The 22,534-nt window shown below is 44.2% G+C and overlaps 1 protein-coding gene across 4 annotated transcripts in view; it reads right to left on the reverse strand.

Annotated features, from left to right (window-relative positions):
* CCNYL1 (cyclin Y like 1) overlaps nucleotides 1–22,534 on the reverse strand; it is a 204,327-nt gene that overhangs the window by 21,825 nt on the left and 159,968 nt on the right. For 3 of the 4 annotated variants that reach the window (XM_068244967.1, XM_068244968.1, XM_068244965.1), the window contains 2 exons: nucleotides 19,575–19,694; nucleotides 16,360–16,526 (listed from right to left, as the gene is read on the reverse strand). In XM_068244967.1, the coding sequence (XP_068101068.1) occupies nucleotides 16,360–16,526; nucleotides 19,575–19,694 (287 nt within the window). The remainder of the gene's footprint in view (nucleotides 1–16,359; nucleotides 16,527–19,574; nucleotides 19,695–22,534) is intronic. The other variant, XM_068244966.1, reaches the window with a different exon arrangement.

A 22,534-nucleotide genomic window follows, 5' to 3' on the forward strand; every position in this document is an offset into this window, starting at 1 on the left:
TCTTCGTGCCAGCGCCCAATGGGCTTATAATAGCGTAGTTTCCTATCAGGTCCGGCTAGCAGCGGACCTGAGTGATTGGTTAGATGCTATTGGTGGATAGCGCCCTATGTCCTCTATATAAAGCGTGAGTGTACAATGTATGATGTGTACTACATTGCGGCTTAGCTTGAGAAAGGAGAAGTTATCTCGGAAACATTGCCATGACGGCTGCTGTGTATATGAATTAATAAAAGAGCATAAGAAGACATTGGATGGTGCCGGCATCTTCTTTCGAGTACAAGGTTGACCAGGAGTGCTGCCGGGTCTTGCCAAGGCACATCACCCAGTTATTACAGAGGAGTGCCTTACTAATCCTCACTACTTGAAATTAAAACCCATGAAATGTATTTTCCCTTTTGTCGCGGTTATAAAACCGTTTAAAGTATGTCCCTATCACAATGTTTGGCGCCAATATTTCATTGGAAATAAAGGTGCATTTTTTTCAGTTTTGCGTCCATCCCTAATTACAAGCCCATAGTTTATGTCAAGAGGGTATAACACGGTTACTTTATACATATTTAAAAAGTTCAGTCCCTAAGGTAACTATGTATTTTTTTTAATTGTAATTTTTTTAATTACAAAAATAAATAAATTGGGGAGTGTAGGAGGTAAGGAGTTCATTTTTAGTGTAAAAGTAATGTATTTGTATATGAAAAATGCTTTAGTGTGTAGTTTTACTATTTGGCCACAAGATGGCCACAGTAACTTTTTGTTTATGCGACCTGCAAGCGTACATTAAGTACGCTTGCAGGAAGGGTAAGGAGGCTGGGAAACCGTTTTTTCTCACAATGATTGCTGCTTCTCGTAGAAGCAACTGATCATTGCGTGGGGCAGAGATCAACGAACGGGAAAGGTTTTTCCCGTTCATTGATCATCGGCCGAGCAGGCGGCGGCATGCACAAGCGCGCACGGACGCGGGAGCGCGGACAGCGGCGGGAGCAGCGTAAGGTACGGATTTCTCCGTCCCTTGTTGTTAACAGGGTGGAAAAAGGGACAGAGTAATCCGTACCGCTGGGGGTAAAGTGGTTAATATTGATGATTTTGGCATACAGCTCATGAAAACCCAAAATTCCTATCTCAAAAAATTAGCACATTTCATCCCACCAATAAACGAAGTGTTTTAAAACAAAAAAAAGTCAGCCTTCAAATAATTATGTTCAGTTATGCACTCAATACTTGGTCGGGAATCCTTTCACAGAAAGGACTGCTTCAATGCGGCGTGGCATGGAGGCAATCAGCCTGCGGCACTGCTCAGGTGTTATGGAGGGGCCCAGGATGCTTCGATGGCAGCCTTAAGCTCATCCAGAGTGTTGGGTCTTGCGTCTCAACTTTCTCTTCACAATATCAGACTGATTCTCTATGGGGTTCAGGTCAGGAGAGCTGGCAGGCCAATTGAGCACAGTAATACCATGGTCAGTAAACCATTTACCAGTGGTTTTGGCACTGTGAGCAGGTGCCAGGTCGTGCTGAAAAATGAAATCTTCATCTCCATAAAGCTTTTCAGCAGATGGAAGCATGAAGTGCTCCAAAATCTCCTGAAAGCTAGCTGCATTGACCCTGCCCTTGATAAAACACAGTGGACCAACAGCAGCAGCTGACATGGCACTGACTGTGGGTACTTGACACTGGACTTCAGGCATTTTGGCATTTCCCTCTCCCCAGTCTTCCTCCAGACTCTGGCACCTTGATTTCCGAATGACATGCAAAAGTTGCTTTCATCCGAAAAAAGTACTTTGGACCACTGCGCAACAGTCCAGTGCTGCTTCTCTGTAGCCCAGGCCAGGCGCTTCTGCCGCTGTTTCTGGTTTAAAAGTGGCTTGTGAGAAGAGGCTTTGGTGGTGGTGGGTGCTGGGCACTGATGCCTGACGGCCGATTCGCGCTGAACAGCGCTTCTACGGAGGCTACAAGCATGTGGGCAATGGCTTCTGGTTATATAGCTTCCAGAGCCAGCGTGTGACGTCACTTCCGTTGGTAGCGCCACCCATACTTCCGCAATGTATGCGCGTACGCATAGACGCATGCACGTCACCGCACATGCGTCACATGCGTGCAAAAATCCGCATGGCGCCACGAATGTACGCATGTCAAATGGATGCACGCGTACTGCATTATTATGCATGGCGTATGCGGAAAGTTGGTTGCATTAAAGGGAGAGGTTCTCCCTCTAGTGGCCAAAAAATAAGATGGCACTCTGTCCAGCCACATCCACACCTCAGGCTAAGAAAAGGAAGGAAACGCAAGGAGGGAAAAAATTGGGGAGAAGGAACAAGATGGTGAATGGTAGGATCAGGAGACCTGAATAAAAAAAAAAAAGTGAGTTACCCTTAGTGTCGATGTGATTGAACAGTGTTAATTCAAATCTTTGGTGGACATACTTAGGCAAAAGCCATATTTGTGCTTTGCGCTAGGTGCAGGGAAGAACATGGAGGGCAAAAGATAGAAGGGACAATAAAATTGCCCACGTCCCTAGGTGAGCATGCACCTGGGGCTGAGCAAACATGGATGAGATAAGGGATTGGGTGAATCAGTGGACTCGTACCACGTTATTAATAAAGACAGCATAAAGAACCATTAAACATAATGAACTGAATAGTACATGTATGACTGCAAAAGGCAAAAGGAGTCTAGGGGTCCAAAAAGCAAGATAAATCAGTATAGTCATTGAGACCTAAAGGTCCCATGGCTTCTGACTGCAGGATTAGCATTGCCTCTTCCCTTTTTAAGCGTTTTTCCCTGTCTCCGCCCCTAGACAGAGGCGGGACATGGAGGATTCCTGCAAACCTCAATTTCGTGGGATCATTTCCATGGCTTTCTTGCATATGTTGAATCACCCTTGGGGAACCCTTTCCAGACTTCAATGAATTAAAATGCTCCCTAAATCGTTCATTAATAGATCTTGTAGTCTCCCCTATATAGAACCTTCCGCAGGGGCACCACATTGTGTACACAGCATATCGTGTTTGGCAAGTAAAAAACGACCGCACAGTGCGTCGAAGTTGGCCAATATGAAATTGGCAACCCACCATCATCTGGCAGCACGACTTGCAGTGGCCACACCTGTGGTTCCCCTTGGGCCCCCCCTCCCGCAACTAATCGCTTCCACTTGTCGATCTAAACTCGCTTCTGCTTATTATGGAGCCTATCGTGGGTGATCTTCTGAACGAAAAAAGGGGTCCTTCGGCCACGATGGGTTTTAAGATAGGGTCCCTAGTCAGGATGTCCCAATTTCTCTGAATCACTTTCTTTACATGGTCGGCCATGTTTGTGTAACCTCACTCCCAATTCCTCAGGTTGAGGTTGTTAGCTAGAGGATACAAAGAACAGGAGATTCAAGAGGCCTTTATCAAAACCAATCATAAGTCAAGATCAGATCTTTTGAGGAGGAAATCAACAAACCCTTCTATGCAACAAAGGATTCCTTTTTCGTTTGGTTACACAAACATGGCCGACCATGTAAAGAAAGTGATTCAGAGAAATTGGGACATCCTGACTAGGGACCCTATCTTAAAACCCATCGTGGCCGAAGGACCCCTTTTTTCGTTCAGAAGATCACCCACGATAGGCTCCATAATAAGCAGAAGCGAGTTTAGATCGACAAGTGGAAGCGATTGGTTGCGGGAGGGGGGGCCCAAGGCGAACCACAGGTGTGGCCACCGCAAGTCGTGCTGCCAGATGATGGTGGGTTGCCAATTTCATATTGGCCCACTTCGACGCACTGTGCGGTCGTTTTTTACTTGCCAAACACGATATGCTGTGTACACAATGTGGTGCCCCTGCGGAAGGTTCTATATAGGGGAGACTACAAGATCTATTAATGAACGATTTAGGGAGCATTTTAATTCATTGAAGTCTGGAAAGGGTTCCCCAAGGGTGATTCAACATATGCAAGAAAGCCATGGAAATGATCCCACGAAATTGAGGTTTGCAGGAATCATCCATGTCCCGCCTCTGTCTAGGGGCGGAGACAGGGAAAAACGCTTAAAAAGGGAAGAGGCAATGCTAATCCTGCAGTCAGAAGCTATGGGACCTTTAGGTCTCAATGACTATACCGATTTATCTTGCTTTTTGGACCCCTAGACTCCTTTTGCCTTTTGCAGTCATACATGTACTATTCAGTTCATTATGTTTAATGGTTCTTTATGCTGTCTTTATTAATAACGTGGTACGAGTCCACTGATTCACCCAATCCCTTATCTCATCCATGTTTGCTCAGCCCCAGGTGCATGCTCACCTAGGGACGTGGGCAATTTTATTGTCCCTTCTATCTTTTGCCCTCCATGTTCTTCCCTGCACCTAGCGCAAAGCACAAATATGGCTTTTGCCTAAGTATGTCCACCAAAGATTTGAATTAACACTGTTCAATCACATCGACACTAAGGGTAACTCACTTTTCTTTTTTTATTCAGGTCTCCTGATCCTACCATTCACCATCTTGTTCCTTCTCCCCAATTTTTTCCCTCCTTGCGTTTCCTTCCTTTTCTTAGCCTGAGGTGTGGATGTGGCTGGACAGAGTGCCATCTATTTTTTGGCCACTAGAGGGAGAACCTCTCCCTTTAATGCAACCAACTTTCCGCATACGCCATGCATAATAATGCAGTACGCGTGCATCCATTTGACATGCTTACATTCGTGGCGCCATGCGGATTTTTGCACGCATGTGACACATGTGCGGTGACGTGCATGCGTCTATGCGTACGCGCATACATTGCGGAAGTATGGGCGGCGCTACCAACGGAAGTGACGTCACATGCTGGCTCTGGACGATATATAACCAGAAGCCATTGCCCACATGCTTGTAGCCTCCGTAGAAGCGCTGTTTAGCGCGAAACGGCCGTCAGGCATCAGTGCCCAGCACCCACCACCACCAAAGCCTCTTCTCACAGGGTATGTGCTTCATCATTTGTAACTTGCATGTTTGTTACACTATTGCACGTTTGTACCTACTATACTACGACATTAAATTGACCACCTGCAGCAGTGCCAGCTTCCATTTTTCTTCATCTATTTATCTGCATCATTGTCAGCTTGAGCACGCATCAGTGGGTGTCCAGGAAACAAGGAGGAGGCACATTTGAAAAGGCCCTCACGTGTCTACTGCATGATCTGCATTGAGTGGTGTTAACCTGTAGTGCCAACCTTCTGCTTTCTTTTACTTCTCAAAAGTGGCTTGACCTGGGGAATGCGGCACCTGCACACACCTGTACACGGTGGCTCTGGATGTTTCTACTCCAAACTCAGTCCACTGCTTCCGCAGGTCCCCCAAGGTCTGGAATCAGTCCTTCTCCACAATCTTCCTCGGGGTCCGGTCACCTCTTCTCGTTGTGCATCGTTTTCTGCCACACTTTTTCCTTCCCACTGAGGTGCCTTGATACAGCACTCTGGGAACAGCCTATTCGTTCAGAAATGGTGTCTTAGCCTCTTGCTTGAGGGTGTCAATGATGGCCTTCTGGACAGCAGTCAGGTCGGCAGTCTTACCCATGATTGCGGTTTTGAGTAATGAACCAGGCTGGGAGTTTTTAAAATCCTCAGGAATCTTTTGCAGGTGTTTAGAGTTAATTAGTAGATTCAGATGATTAGGCTAATAGCTCATTTAGAGAACCTTTTCATGATATGCTAATTTTTTGAGATAGGAATTTTGGGTTTTCATGAGCTTGAACTACTTCAGTTGTGTGTAATGAATCTAAAATATATGAAAGTCTAATGTTTACCAGTACATTACAGAAAATAATGAACTTTAACACAATATGCGTGTGTGTGTGTGCATACACATACATACAGTGGTGTGAAAAACTATTTGCCCCCTTCCTGATTTCTTATTTTTTTGCATGTTTGTCACACTTAAATGTTTCTGCTCATCAAAAACCGTTAACTATTAGTCAAAGATAACATAATTGAACACAAAATGCAGTTTTAAATGATGGTTTTTATTATTTAGTGCCAATAAAACCCTCCAAATCTACATGGCCCTGTGTGAAAAAGTGATTGCCCCCCTTGTTAAAAAATAACTTAACTGTGGTTTATCACACCTGAGTTCAATTTCTGTAGTCACCCCCAGGCCTGATTACTGCCACACCTGTTTCAATCAAGAAATCACTTAAATAGGAGCTATCTGACACAGAGAAGTAGACCAAAAGCACCTCAAAAGCTAGACATCATGCCAAGATCCAAAGAAATTCAGGAACAAATGAGAACAAAGTACTGTAATTGAGATCTATCAGTCTGGTAAAGGTTATAAAGCCATTTCTAAAGCTTTGGGACTCCAGCAAACCACAGTGAGAGCCATTATCCACAAATGGCAAAAACATGGAACAGTGATGAACCTTCCCAGGAGTGGCTGGCCGACCAAAATTACACCAAGAGCGAAGAGAAAACTCATCCGAGAGGCCACAAAAGACCCCAGGACAACATCTAAAGAACTGCAGGCCTCACTTGCCTCAATTACGGTCATTGTTCATGACTCCACCATAAGAAAGAGACTGGGCAAAAACGGTCTGCATGGCAGATATCCAAGGCGCAAACCACTTTTTGGCAAAAAGAACATTGAGGCTCGTCTCAATTTTGCTAAAAAAACATCTCAATGATTGGGAAGACTTTTGGGAAAATACCTTGTGGACCGACGAGACAAAAGTTGAACTTTGTGCAAGGTGCGTGTCCCGTTACATCTGGCGTAGAAGTAACAGCATTTCAGCAAAAGAACATCATACCAACAGTAAAATATGGTGGTGGTAGTGTGATGGTCTGAGGTTGTTTTGCTGCTTCAGGACCTGGAAGGCTTGCTGTGATAGATGGAACCATGAATTCTACTGTCTACCAAAAAATCCTGAAGGAGAATGTCCGGCCATCTGTTTGTCAACTCAAGCTGAAGCGATCTTGGGTGCTGCAGCAGGACAATTACCCAAAACAGACCAGCAAATCCACCTCTGAATGGCTGAAGAAAAACAAAATGAAGACTTTGGAGTGGCCTAGTCAAAGTCCTGACCTGAATCCTATTGAGACGTTGTGGCATGACCTTAAAAAGGCGGTTCATGCTAGAAAACCCTCAAATAAAGCTGAATTACAACAATTCTGCAAAGATGAGTGGGCCAAAATTCCTCCAGAGCACTGTAAGGGCCCTTTTTTTGCGCTGGCTGAATTGCAAAAACGCAAACCGCTAGCGATTTTACAATCGCTACGGTTTGCTTTTTAACATAGGAATCGCGGTAGGTCATTTCCACTACCGCGATTCATTTTTGTCGGGAACGCGAACGCGCGGCGGAGCGATATTTGCCGCGATTTTGCTATGCAGTGCATAGCATAGCAAAATCGCGGCCGCGAACGTCAGGGAATCGCCGCTAATTGCGATTCAGCGTGAATGCTAGCGATTGCTAGTGGAAAAGGGCCCTGAAAGACTCGTTGCAAGTTATCACAAACGCTTGATTGCAGTTATTGCTGCTAAGGGTGGCCCAACCAGTTATTAGGTTCAGGGGGCAATTTCTTTTTCACACAGGGCCATGTAGGTTTTGAGTTATTTTCTCACTAAATAATAAAAACCATCATTTACAACTGCATTTTGTGTTCAATTGTGTTTCTTTGACTAATAGTTAACGGTTTTTGATGAGCAGAAACATTTAAGTGTGACAAACATGCAAAAGAATAAGAAATCAGGAAGGTGGCAAATAGTTATACACCACTGTATTTTATTCAAGTAATTTTTTGATCGGAAATGACATAGGCGTCTCCCAAATATAATAAGCCGATGTACAAGAAGCATTATTGTAGAAGAAAAACAAAACAAAAAAACATTTCTCAGCTTTTATTTACATTTGAGCAAAAAGTGTCCAGTACAAAATTATTCCTACCCTTCTTAATAATCAATAGAAAAGCTTTTTTGTTTTAAATTATTTACCAATTTATATAGCGCCGACATCTTCCGCAGCGATGTACGGAGTATATTGTCTTGTCACTTAACTGTCCCTCGCAATCTAATCACTACCATAGTCATATCTATGTATGTATCGTGTAGTCTATGTGTCGTAGTTTAGGGCCAATTTAGGGGGAAACCAATTAACTTATCTGTATGTTTTTGGGATGTGGGAAGAAACCGCTGTGCAATGAAGAAACCGACGCAGACACGGGGAGAACATACAAACTCCTTGCAGATGTTGACCTGGCTGGGTTTCAATCCGGGGATCCTGCGCTGAAAGGCAAGAGCGCTAACCACTACGCCTTTATTGGCTATTACAGCAATCAAATGCCTTCTATAATTGCAGACCAGCATTTTTCATGTCACAACACATGCACTAGTACATAGTTTAGCCAGCTACAAGTGCCTCAGAATAGGTCAGTCAGCCATAGGTGCCCCAGTATAAGGTCAGCCAGCCATAGGTGACCCAGTATAGGTTAGTCAGGCCCCCCCTCCCCAGACAATAAAGAGAGGGAGGGAGGGTGACTTCTCCCTTCCTCTCCTCGGGTCCCCCTCCATTAAAGTAGTGTTTGGCAGTGACAGGGTGTTTGCAATTACTCACCTTCTGGGCGGTGATGTTCACTCACGTGCCGCTGGGCTGTTCTGCATACATCGCCATTCACAGGAAGTAGTGTAACTGCTACTTACTATGGTGATGTACACAGAGCAGCCCAGCGGCACGAGTGAAAATCACCTAGAGCCCGGAAGGTGAGTAATTGCAAACACTCTGCCGCTGCCAAACACTTCTTTAATGGAGGGGGGAGCACGGAGGTGGACCAAAGGAGAGGGAGGAGTCGGCCTCCCTCCCTGCGGCTGAGTCCCATTGTGCCACTGCTCCCCCCTCCATTGCGTCCCCCTCCCTCACAGCGCCCAGGGCGTTGCCTGCCCCTAGAAACAGGGTTGGACTGGTCAATGTGCGCTTGCCAGGGGTCTCAGACTTTAAAGAACCTATCCTCCGTATACTGGACATCCGCTCCTGTACCATGAATGTCGTAACCCCATTGTTGACCTCCTAGTAAGATACAATTGCATTTTACAGGCGCGCACTATTGTTTGCTTCGCAGCAATAAAAGTTAGCCTAAATTCTTTGATGCATATTTAAAGGGAACCATTTTAATGTGTAATAGGGCTGACCACAGATCCTTATAGGCGGATTCAACCTTTATGTATTATGGATGCTAGAAACATCCCAAGTGGCTAGGATGCCTAGTACACACCATACGATTTTCTGTTAGATTTCACCATACAATTTTCTGTTAAGGGGCCCATACACCTAACTATTCTCCCGCCGATATACAGCAGATTTGATCACTGTGAACAAATCTGCTGTGAAATCGTTGTGCAAACGCTGACAGAACAATCGATTTCCGTCCGAAATCAATCGTTCCAGTTGATTCCTGTCGAGCCGTCCGTGCGGAAGATTTTGCTCGATCGCCGGCGGGTCGGGAGTGCGTCGATAGAGGCGTTCCAATTCCCGACAATACATTACCTGCTCCAGCCGGCGCGACTCCCCGGTCTCCGCTGTCTTCTTTTTCGCGCTGGTCTCCGGGTCCGGCTGGCTTCACTTAACTTCCTGTCCCGACACGAAGTTTAAACAGTAGAGCGCCCTCTACTGTTTAAACTTCCCCTGGAAGGAAGTTCAGTGAAGCCAGCTGGATCCAGAGACCAGCGCAGAGAAGACAGCGGAGACCGGGGGAGTCGCGCCGGCCGGAGCAGGTGATGTATGCAGGGGGGCGGCAGCAGATTCACAGAGTGTGATCGGTTTCATGCTGAAATCGATTTCACAATCTGTTTGCAGTAAAGGCAGCCATACGATCCCTCTCTGATCAGATTCGATCAGAGAAAGATCTATCTGTTGGTCGATCTGATGGCAAATCGACCAGTGTATGGCTACCTTAAAGCCCAATCTACACGTTACGATTCGATTTACGATCCGATTAAATCCGACAGGTCTGATCGGGATTCGATTCAATTCAATTCTATTTACCATTGCAAAACAATGGCAAATCGAATCAAATCCCAATCGGATCATGTTGGATTTAATCGGGTCGTAAATAGAATCGTAATTGAATCATACAAAGAATCGTGTAGATGGGGCTTTAGACTTTTCCGTTAGATTATTTTCTGTAGAGTCTGGTCATTATCTCTGGTGCATTGTCTTCTGGTGATATCCTGCTGAGTAGAACAATGCCTAATTGCTAGGCAGATAGATGGTTAGATAGATAATTTCCAAACATGTTGAAAATTATCTGGCAGCCAAATCTAATGCTGGGAATACACTGTACGTTTATTTACGCATAATCGAGCTGCTGATGGCGGACGATGATAAAATCCGACGTGCTCCATCACCCTCCGGATCGATTCCCCACTCGATACCGCGGGCAGGACAATAGAAAAAAAACAAGCAGGAGATAAGAAGCGCCCGCGGGGACGAGCGGGAATCGATCCAGGCGCCCGCCAGGACGCGCCGGAATTGAGCCAGCAGCCCGATTATGTGGGAATAAACGTACCGTGTATTCCCAGGATAACAGAAAATTGTATGGTGTGTACCTAGCCTAAAGGTGCCCATACACTTACTCGATTTCCAGCCGTTAGACAGCAGATTCGATCACTGTGATCGAATCTGCTGTGAAATCGATGCACAAACGCTGACCGATCGACCGATTTCCACCCAAAATCTATTGTTCCCGTCCATCTGTCCGCGCGAAAAACTTTGCTCGATCCAGCGGGTCGAGTAGCGGCGTTCTAATGTCCGACGACCGACGCTAACGGCACGCTAACTCGCACCAACCGGATCAGGTAATGTATGCTGGGGGCAGCGGCGGCAGCTCCACAGATGGTGAATCTGTTTCATAGTGAAATCGATTCAAAATCTTTTTGCAGTGTAGGCAGCCAATAGATCCCTCTGATCAGATTCGATCACAGAGGGATCTATCTGCTGGTCGATCTGGTGGCAATCGACCAGTGTATGGCTGCCTTAAGAGTTTAGTCTATATTTAAAAAGATATGAGTCTGAACTGGTGTGGGTCAGGAAGCTCATGCTCCTTTTTCTGGATCATAGCAATTTCCGTGTGTAAGGTTTAGAGCAGATGAAAATTGGTTATAAAAATTCACGAGGAGTGGGCCCAGCTGGGCCACATTTTTTCTTTGATAAAAGAGACCCAAGTAACCATCTGGGCCTTGAGTTTTGGAAGTTTTGAGAGGCTTTATGGCCGCTGGGGCCTCCCTCTGACATGATTTCTTCATGGAGTCTTCCTATGATATCTGAAGGGATCTGTGGTAAGAGTGACTGAGCTCAGAAAAGCATCTTTATCCTGACAATTAGAGCTAGATGTTCGGTTAAATAGTTTAGTCAAAAAGTCTTTAAAGCCATGTGAAATCTTATATAGGTTTGAGGTTACCCGGTCTGGGGGCAGGCTGACTTTCAATGTAGGGGGTCAGTATGTTCTGTTCATAAGTTTGTTGGCTAGTAAAGTATGGGGTATATTGGCCCACCTATAGTACCTTCTTTCGCTGCCAATGTAGATTATTTTCTGCCTGTCAACGCAGAGTCAAGGTGGACCCACAATGGGTCCCTTTCCAGCTTCAATGTGGGTGAACGGTTGGCCTTCCAATCAGTCTCAGCTTTTATTTACCAGTAAGGTCAGCTATCTTTTGCTGCCATAGTTTTTGTGTGATGCTAAACTGATTGTAAGTCCTACCACCGTCATTTTTAAGGCTTCTCAGAGCATAACTGAGGACTGAACTGACTGTCATCAATATAGTAGACTATGATTTTCACTGGATGCTAGGAGCATAAAGAACAAATGCGAGCAGGCTAAATCGCATCAGGGTCGAAATAAAGTGCAGTGTAAAAGACACCTTAGAGCGGTTTAATACCACACACAAGTTTGCTGCATATTCCATTAACATACAAATAGCAAAATGCAAGGACATAAGCAAAGTAATGAAAATCACAGGAACCCTTTTATACTTGTATCATCTGATTGTAATCCGATTTCGCCTGCTTTATTTTTTTTGACATTTCATAAAAAATGGGCAAGAAATCGTATTGTGATTGCATTATGGGATTTGCAGTATAAGAGTCCTAAGGGCCAGTTTCCACAAGGGATAGGCCGTTTCCAATTGTTGGGAGGAGGGGAAATAGCGTCCGCTGCATCTTTTCAAAAGTCCCCATAGCACTCTATGGCCTGGATTCACTAACTGGCGCTAAGGCTTAACGCTTTGTGGGCGCAAACCAGGGTGTTCGGTTGTTTGCACCCACACATCGCGCACAGCACTGTGCACTTTGCGCACAGCGTGGTGCCCCGAAAACGGGGCATATGGTGCCCCTCTAACAGCGCACCAGTGCGCCCAACGGTGCGACCTGTAGGGCGCACAGGTGCAACGTTTTCGGCGCACCGCGGTTTGCGCACAGTGCAACGTTTTCGGCGCGATGTAGCTTTGCGCGATTAGTAGTGCGTGCAAAGCTACTTTTAGGGCACTACGTGGCTTTTCACTTTGGCGCTAACACTTAGCGCTGGTTAGTGAATCAAGCCCCATGTGGAAAAGAAGCCTTGGTGTGAACGATGCCACAACAATAAGATCTTTTTATATTTTTGTAACAGTGGAAAGTCCACAAGTAGTTTTATTGTGCAGTTCCTCAGCATTAGCGGAGATAGGTGCCATTATAGCGAGGAAGCTTATAAGTAGAAAAATCCAGACACCTCCCTCTTGCATGACGAGAGAGAAGAGGAGGAGATTGAGGCTACACTGGCAAGGTGGTTAGCCAGAAAGTAGTTCTATGACAGTTTAACCTCATAACTACAAGATAGGATAGTATCTGAATGCTGGGAGGAGTGTAGGGTGTGTATGAGTGATTTGATTGGAGAGATGTTTGTCTCTAATGTTAAGCCATAGATCCTATTGGGCTGCAGATAGAATGGTTTCAGAAGTTTTGTTAATTTTGTTGCAAACAAACCACGAAATACTTTTCCATTATCAGGAAGGCTCTGACGTAGCAGACCACATGCAATCTCTACAGATGAACAGGCTAGCAATAAAGGTACACTACATGTCCAACTAGTGATGAAATGTGGCATGTAGGGTATCGTTTTAACTGGGATGAACCAGGTAACTTATTTTAAGGTGATTTACAATAGTGGCACTTTTGGTCACTGGTCATATAAGAATTAGAAAGGTGGGAAACATGAAAAAAGTGAATTTTTTTGTTTACGCCTAATTTACTTGGATTACGTGCCTGTGACATTAAAACATACTTGGGAAAAAAATATTAAGAAATAGCCTAGTTTGTCCTGAAAAAAACAAAACAATGTATATCACTTTGATGTCATAAGTAACAAAAAGTTATTGCTGTATGAATAGTGACAGAGCTAATATGCCTAAAATTGTCGGGATCCTCAAGTGTTAACCACACAAAGAGAAGGTCCGAGCAAATCTTTAAAAAAAAACAAAAACATTTTTTTACCAGGAGCATCCTTGTGCCTTTGCTGCCGCTTTGCATCCAGCCGGAGGCACCCTCCATTGCAGATGCAGACCTCACCAGGTCGGCATCCTCTGCGCCTGCGCAAGAGGCGCTCACGGTCGCGCTGACGTGGTCTGGAGTGTACTGAGCAGTACACTTCACATCACAGCGCGACCGCGAATGGCTCTCACACAGGCACAGTAGACGCCAACCGACAGGAGAAAGCACTATATAAATGTTCGGATTAAAATGCTACTGTACATAAAAAAAAATTGAAAGTATTGGGCTAGCTCTCCCATTTATCGCAAAACAAATTATGTCACAATTTATGGCGATGATATTTGATATTAAATAAAAGGTAGGTTTCTGCTATAGTGTTATTTTTTTTTTTTTTTGCCTTGAACTGAAAAAATACAAGTATTTTTGATGGTAAAAATAAGAGAAACGTTTAAAAGAAAACCTGTAACGAGAAAAAGTTCCCCTGGTGGGCTAACTAACCTTGGGGTGGGGGGGGAAGCCTCCGGATCCTATTGAGGATTCCCCTGTCCTCCTGTGTCCCACGGCAGTCTCACCGTGCCCCTCCGAACAGCGGGGATGTAAATATTTACCTTCCCGGCTCCAGCGCAGGCACAGTATCGGCTCTCCGCTTGGAGATAGGGGGAAATAGCCAATCGCTGTCGGCTCGCTCTACTGCGCAGGCGCAAGTCTCCTGCACCTGCGTATTAGAGCAGACCCGACAGAGATTGGCTATTTCCGTGATGAGAGCCGCAACAGCGCCACCCACTGGAGCCAGGGAAGGTAAATATATCAAGCCTTTCAGGCTTGTCGAGGGAGGATTGCGGGAAGCTTCGGGGGAGCCAGCGCTGGATTGCCTGCAACTACAGGGGAGGGGGAAGCCTCATTGGGACCCTAAGGCTTCCCCCTACCGAGGCGAGTAACCCCCAGGGGAACTTTTTTGTTACAGAGTCTCTAACGGAAAAGGTTAATTTTTATTAAGTAAAGTGTGCGGTCTTAAAAGTGGATGGGCTTATGACCACAATGGGGGTGCGTGCGGGCATGACGCACATACATACAGTGCAGTAAACCTTGGGACGACTAGAGAAAGACTGGGCCGGCCAGAGGATGATGAGAGTATCCCGGGAGGATGGTGATTGAGCCCACTGGGCTGGTGGAAGCCCCAGGTAAGTAGTAAAGCTTTTATATGGGTACACTTGAATTACCTCGTGGTTCCATGCAGGGGTATAATTGGGTCCCATTGGGTCCCATTGGGTCCCCTTGCCCCCCCCCCCCCCCCCCAAAAAAAAAATGGAAAGGCAGGCCAGGTAGCCAGATGTAAACCCCCCCAGCATATGTGCCCAGTAAGGATAGCCAGGAATAGGTACCCTCAGTAAAGATAGCCTGGCAGGCAGGTGTCACCAATATAGGTAGCCAGGCATTACTCGCCTACCCAGGTCCAGCGACGAGCAGCTCTCCCCACCTCCTCTCTCCAGACTCACACTACCGGTAAGTACTAGGTCTCTGCTTGATGACGTCATAAAGCCGGGACCCAACACTAGTGGCAGTGCGAGGCTGGATGCTGGGCAGAGCAGAGGGAGAGCAACGATAGCCGGAGGAGTGGGTCCTCTTTTTCCGCCCCCACTAGTGATGTATGCAGGCAAACTGCTCGACACAAAGCTATAGGTAGCATGGCCCTGTACTACTTCAAGGTCGCAATGTTTCACAGTAGTGCGGCATGCCCTGGCCCTGCGGTGCGTGTCCTTGATTGTTCACCTGAGGCCGTGCACGCTTTGTGCAGGACGTCACAAAGTGTCCAGCCACAGGCAAGCAATCAAGGACGTGCCCCGCCGGGCCAGGGCATGCGTACTAAAGAACATGTCCGGGCTAGGGCATGCGTACTACTGCGGGACATTGCGACCCGGAAGTACTACAGGGCCGGGCTGCCGATAGATGTTCTCTGGTAAGCAGTTCGCCACCATCTCTAGAGATCACTACGATCACATGCGATCGTAGAGACCACATAATTGGGAGCCAATAGCCATGGTTCCTGATCAGTGAGGGGAGATGTTTAATCTCCCAGTTTCGGTGTGTGCGATCACGTTGGGACTAAGGAACGTTAGTTATGTCTCTTCAGCAGCATAACGTAATGTCCTTGGTCCCAAAGGGGTTAAATAAATGTGCTGATTATGCATAGCAACAATTTTCTAAATTAAGACAATTATATAGAATAGAAAAATAGTAAACTTCTTAGAAAATAAATAAACGTAATTTCCTATTTCCTCAGGAGCTTCCCCCGCATCTCTTGAAATAGCGGCTTGACCGCCGCGATACCAGTGGAGCCATCCGCAGGGGGTCCCTCTCCTCTTCCATCCCTCCTTGGCTGACTCAAAGTTTTCATGGTCTGGGTACAGTATTGCTCTCTCCCTGTGCACACTTTCCTTGTTCCTGGGATCATAGTCGCCTATGTACACAGCACTTTGTCACTTATTTTGCTCACTATATGTATTACTATGATTTTTGATAATATCGTGTGGATGATTGTAGTTCTTAGTACACTATTGATTTGTCATGTCATTAAGGCTCTCACCGGGCTCTGTATCCTAGTAGCTCACATATAAGCACTTTTGGGATATTATAAGTAAACAATAGACATATGTATACATACACTCGAGCCAGCCATATATGCGATCTATTCATTAATATTTTTGATATGCATATATGATATTATCATCGTCACTTTAATTGTGGAGATAACGTTTTTAATTGTTTTTATGATACTTTTGATAGTGTTTTTGATCATTGCTGTAATAAATTGTTATTCTTTCATATATTAGTGTAGTGCTGTTTTATGGGCTGATATAGCTTGTTTTGTAACTTAATTTCCTATTTGATAAATTTCAAAACTAAAGTAACTTACATATCTTCTACAGTTATATCCTTCAGTATCTGGCAGTAGTCTACATTCCACACCGCCTGATCATCCCAAACCTTAGATGCCAGCAAGATCGCTCCAAGTACAATTCTCTTCCAGTTACTAGGGCATATATCAATTTCAGCATATGTCAAAAGCCTTTCCAGGTACACCTACAAAAAGAAGAGAAATCTGAATTTGGCATCAAAGAAAGCAACAACAAAAAAAAAAACCTAAGCAGACTTTCTTTTGAATTATAGCATGTTAATGGCTATAAACTAGAAGGAAAAAAGTGAAAAGTGAAGCATTTTTGAAATTTGAGAACACGTTTGTAAGAACGCAGAGCTGAAACAAGGACATATTTTCGTGCCAATACAACACTACCCTCTAGTGTCCAATCGTAGTCATGTCATGCTTCATAGAAATTTTATGTTGGAAAACAATGATACTCTGCTCCAGAAAGTATTCACTGCGCATAACTTTTTCCAAATGTTGTTATGTTATAGCCTCACCAAAGCGGTCAATTACCTCGCCTTAGCTAAAGCTGAAGACAAATACTCCATTCTCCTCCTCCTTGACCTCTCAGCAGCTTTTTAACTCAAACAAATGAGCAAGATTGGGCTATCATCATTATAAATCAAACCCTATTCAAATTTGAATATTCATTAGTGGGGAGGTAGAGGTCGTTAGACCTGTTTCATTCAGTATATACAATTAAACAAGAATTAAGACAACCTCCCCTCAACTTATGATAAAGAAGATAACACCTATGACACAGCATAGACTTGTAGCAACATTTTTATTAACCAACAACCATATAGTTAAAAACAATTAAAACAATAATAAGTCATGGCCTCCCAGGCTCCAATGATCCCAAGGCATCTTAATATTAATGGTAGGGACTGTTATTGTTAAAATGTGTTTTTTGTTGTGCCATTAAATATGGTGTCACTCCATTAATTATGTAAGCATGCATACCAATAGGCATGCGAACTAGCTTATGTGCAATTGGTGTGACACTGGTCCAACTATAGAGACAAAAAGCATATATGTGCATTAATACATCAATTTGACCTGGTTCCCAGCTTTATTGGTCCAAATTGGCTCAGAATAGTCTACCACTGTGCCGTAATTATCGCAGACACGCATAGCCACACGCGTGTACGCTACACAAAAAAAACGACAGTGTTGAGTCAAGAGGTCCAAATTAATTTATAAATTTCTTACAGTGATCCAGACTCTATGAGTAAAAGACAAACACCACTTCTCATAGCGTAAAATTGCTTATTTAATATGGCTCTCAAGCCCCACTTAAAATTCAGCATACCAAATAATCTTTAAAACAGCATATCTCACATATCCAATGAATGGTAGGTCCCTCCGCGTCTCCTCCGGCAAACCATCCGTCCAGCAACAGGTCAAGGAAAGCGTACGAGTCTCTGGCACCGCCCTACGCATTTCATCACAAGGGGCGTGACTCATCAGGGGCTGAGTCACGTACGCTATGCTACTGCTATTCATATGTGAAGGTGCCGCCCAGTTCCCTCCCCCCTGGCTATGGGACCCGACTAGGGTGGTCGTCATTGGTGCGCCGGCAGAGAGGAGGAAGGACCTGCAGCGGCATAGTAACTTTCTCTGCTACCCTCTGTCGCCTTCCTGGATAACCTCCTACTGCCTAAACAAGTTAATTTAATAAATACATATGTTGCATGTTACAAATGCCTATATTTCACTGTAAAATATAATGATAAAATTAATAAAAGAAGAAGAACATATCCTGGCATTATAAACATATATTGCGCATAACTGAATATTTTCTCGAGCCGGCAATTACTTCTGCTGTTACTCAGCAGTATATTACCCATTACTTTTCCATATTATCAGCCCATATTTGTGGACCCCTGTCCACTCCCTTGCGCCTTTCCCACTTAGCAATCCATACCCGCGAGAAAAACATAGTGGAAGTCTCCACCACTCTCTCGGATAACCGGCCCTGATAGTCTCTCACAATTGAAAAAGGCAAGCAGTTCGGAAACGCCAGTCTCTCACAGTTACAAAAGGCAGCCCGTTCCAGATCCTTGGCTGCTATGACTTCAGCATCCCGCAACTAACCCCTCCCATACAGGTATGTATATTACTAAGAATCCAACAGACCATATAAAATAATTTATTAAATTAACTTGTTTAGGCAGTAGGAGGTTATCCAGGAAGGCGACAGAGGGTAGCAGAGAAAGTTACTATGCCGGTGCAGGTCCTTCCTCCTCTCTGCCGGCGGACCAATGACGAACACCCTAGTCGGGTCCCATAGCCAGGGGGGAGGGAACTGGGCGGCACCTTTGCATATGAATAGCAGTAGCATAGCGTACGTGCCTTAACCCCGATGAGTCCCGCCCTCTAGTGATGAAACGCGTAGGACTAAGCCAGAGACACGAACGCTTGCCTTGACCTGTTGCTGGATGGATGGTTTGCCGGAGGAGTCACAGAGAGACCTACCATTCATTGGATATGTGAGATATGCTGTTTTAAAGATTACCATTTGGTACGCTGAATTTTAAGTGGGGCTTGAAAGCCATATCAAATAAGCAATTTTACGCTATGAGAAGTGGTGTTTAGGTCTTTTACTCAGAGTCTGGATCACTGTGATATTGATACGCAGATTGACAAGAGCTGGCCGGTGAGCAGGGATCTGACGGGGGAGTGAGTGTCCCCATCCTGCATGTGGCGGTTTTTCCCTAACAGTGTGTTTGCTGAGGACAGGGTGTACTGTTGTTGGGTTACCCGCTATGTGTCTGTAATTCTCTCTCCTAGGGATACTGTATGGATTGCTGAATATACAGGCTTCCCAGCTTCACCTGTACACGGAAGCCAGTGTGTAACCTGACTGGCATCAGGTCACATAACATGTAGACTTGAGAGCATGGACGCTGGAAGCCGCTAGGAGCGAGAAGGCTGCTACACATCGCTAGAAGCTTGATACGCATTTTAAATGCAGTAAACGCCCACAAAACCCCCCAAAAAGAAAGTCCCGTTACCCATCAGGCATGCCTGAGTTCAAGATAACAGACTCTGCTGTAAAATTAAATTACAAAAGGATTGTGTAGCACTGGATTTTTTTTAAGCTTAATTAATGAATAGTTCTGTATACACAGATCAATAAAAAAAAAAAAAAAAAAACTATTGCACAAAAAAGACAACCTAACCTCTACCATGAGAACACTTACTAAAGTGACTATTGCACACTCAGCTGTGAGTTGGGCTGCACTGAACAAAGTCCGTACAAACCGGTAAATGTGCTTATGATCTGGGTCATGTTTACAGTAGTCATCAGATACTTCTTCCCGCTGAAAAAAAAAAACAAAAAAAACAAAGACCATTGCATTTTATGACAAACAGCAGCTAGTGGACAAATAAAAGCTATTGAAAAAAAAAATACAACAGGGAAGATGACACTTTGATAGAAAGTAAAGTTCAGTGTACAGCTTGAGTAACAGTGTAAATTTGATTATTATATATATATATATATATATATATATATATATATATATATATATATATATATATATATATATATATATATATATATATATATATATTCATTCAACACATAACCTTAATGACTAAACCATCGGCAACAATGTGAGTCCACCCTAAGTTAGGTATATTAAAACTCTGCCCAAAGTTTCAATATTTTGTGTGCCCACCATAATCTTCCAACAACGCCTAAACTCTCTAGGGCAGCCTTTATCAACCTTTCTACCCTGGAGGAACCCTGCAAATAACTTTTGGATCTCAAGGAACCCCTGCAAACAATGTTTTGATCTCGAGGAACCCCTGCATTTATTTTGCAGGAGGCATGGTCTTTAAAGAGACACTGAAGCGTAAAAAAAATATGATATAGTGAATTGGTTGTGTACTATTAATAATTACTAGAAGATTAGCAGCAAAGAAAATATTCTCATACTTTTATTTTCAGGTATATAGTGTTTTTTCTAACATTGCATCATTCTCTAATATATGCAGATTACACAACACTCAGCATTCAAAATGAGTCTATCAGAGCAATCTGTGAAGTAATGACCTCTCCTCTAGCAGAGGAAAAGTAAATAGTCCAGGAACAGTTGAGATAATAAAAGTCAGATAACAGCCCTCTCCACTACTAACTTAGTCGGAGAGCTTAATGGCTTGTTTGCATAGAGATAACTGGTGTTTCTCAACTCTTCCTGTACTGGAAACAATTAGACTGATGTATCTGATTTTAATGTTTTATTTCTTAGCTGTGCTACACATACAAATCATAATATTTTTTTTTCGCTTCAGTGTCTCTTTAAAGGAGAACTGTAGTGAGAGGTATATGGAGGCTGCCATATTTGTTTCCATTTAAGCAAAACCAGTTGCCTGGCTATCCTGCTGATCCTCTGCCTCTAATACTTTCAGCCATAGCCCCTGAACAAGCATACAGCAGATGACAATTTGACAATTTTGACAGATATGACAAAATTAGCTGCATGCTTGTTCCTGGTGTGATTCAGACACTTCTTCAGCCAAATAGATCAGCAGGGCTGCCAGGCAACTGGTATTGCTTAAAAGGAAATAAATATGGCAGCCTCCATATACCTCTCACTACAGTTCTCCTTTAAAAGTATGTGTGGCTGTTTATTTCACTACCCCCATTACACTGCCACTCATTATACTGTCTCCTGAGCCCCCAATTTAGTGCTTCTTGTTACACTACCACCTATTATTATGTGCTTTATTATACTTCCCCCACGATGGGGAAAATGCCAAGGAACCCCTGCAGAGTCCTCAAGGAACCCTGGGGTTCCAGGGAACCCTGGTTGAAAAAGCCTGCTCTAGGGCATGGAGTTCATTAGAGCTTCAAAGGTTGCCATTGGAATCCTCTTCCACCCCTCTATGAAAACATTACAGAGCTGGTGGATGTTAGAGACCTTGAACACCCCCACCTTCCATTTGAGGATGCTTCACAGATGTTCAATAGGGTTTAGGTCTGGAGACTTGCTTGGTCAGTCCAGCACCTTTAGGGCCCTGTCACACTGGCTGCATTCCGTTTGGTTTTTGAAAAGGTGTGCGATTTTTCCAAACACAAGTACGCAATGGGATTCTTAGGAATGCACTCACACTGAATGTATTTCCAATTTTCTAAAAAGGCAATCGTAGTCCAATGTTTCGATTGAGGCCAACAGTGAAAAATCGCAAAATGCATTTGCGTTTTTTTCACACCAGCTGCTTTCCGTTTAGTTTTTGAAAAGGCTTGCTATTTTACAAATGTAAACACAGTAAAGTTTCAATTGGAACGGTGGAAATGCATTCCTACAGAATGCATTTGCGATTTTCTAAAAATGCAAGCGTAGTTCGGTTTCATTTTTCCAGCGTTTCAATTGAGGCCAACATATTGTAAGTCAAGGAATGTGAAATGCAAAACACATTTGCAATTGCATTTTGTGATTATTGGTGTGAAAGAGTCCTTACCCTGACTTACTTAGAAAGGCAGTGGTTGTCTTGGAGGGTGTTTGGGATCGTTATGTTTATGTTGAGATACTGCCCTGTGGCTTAGTTTCCAAAGGAAAGGGGGGGGGGGGGGGGAAATCATGCTCTGCTTCAATATGTCACAGTACATGTTGGCATTCATGGTTCCCTCAGTGAACTGTAGCTCCCCAGTGCCAGCAGCTCTCATGCAGCCCCAAGCAATGACACTCCCACCAACAATCTTGACTATAGGCATACACACTTGACTTTGTACCCCTTACCTGTTCGTTGCCACACATGCTTGACACCATAGAAATCAATTACGTTTCTTTTGGTCTCTACAGACCACTGGACATGGTTCCAGCAAGTCATGTCCTTAGTTGGCTTGTCTTTGCCAAATTGCAGGCTTTGTTGTGCTTCATCTTTAGAAAAGACTTCTGGGACAATGAAAGGGTCCCATTGACTTTAATGGCAAGCAAACTTTCAAATCCTTCAGGGAATATTTGCAGGATCAATTTCTTTTAAAAAGGTGCCAAAAACTGTCCAAATACAGACAGTAGCATGGCAGATTTACATACATAGTTTACGCAGAGGCTTTTTTAAATGTGTAAACGCAGAAAAATAACTAAATACCTGCTTGTGCAGTGCGAGCCTAATACTACACTACAAAGGCAGTGACTTTGTATTCTTTGAGTGA

This window comes from Hyperolius riggenbachi, chromosome 7 (assembly GCF_040937935.1).
Source record: "Hyperolius riggenbachi isolate aHypRig1 chromosome 7, aHypRig1.pri, whole genome shotgun sequence".
Classification (NCBI taxonomy): Eukaryota; Metazoa; Chordata; class Amphibia; order Anura; family Hyperoliidae; genus Hyperolius; species Hyperolius riggenbachi.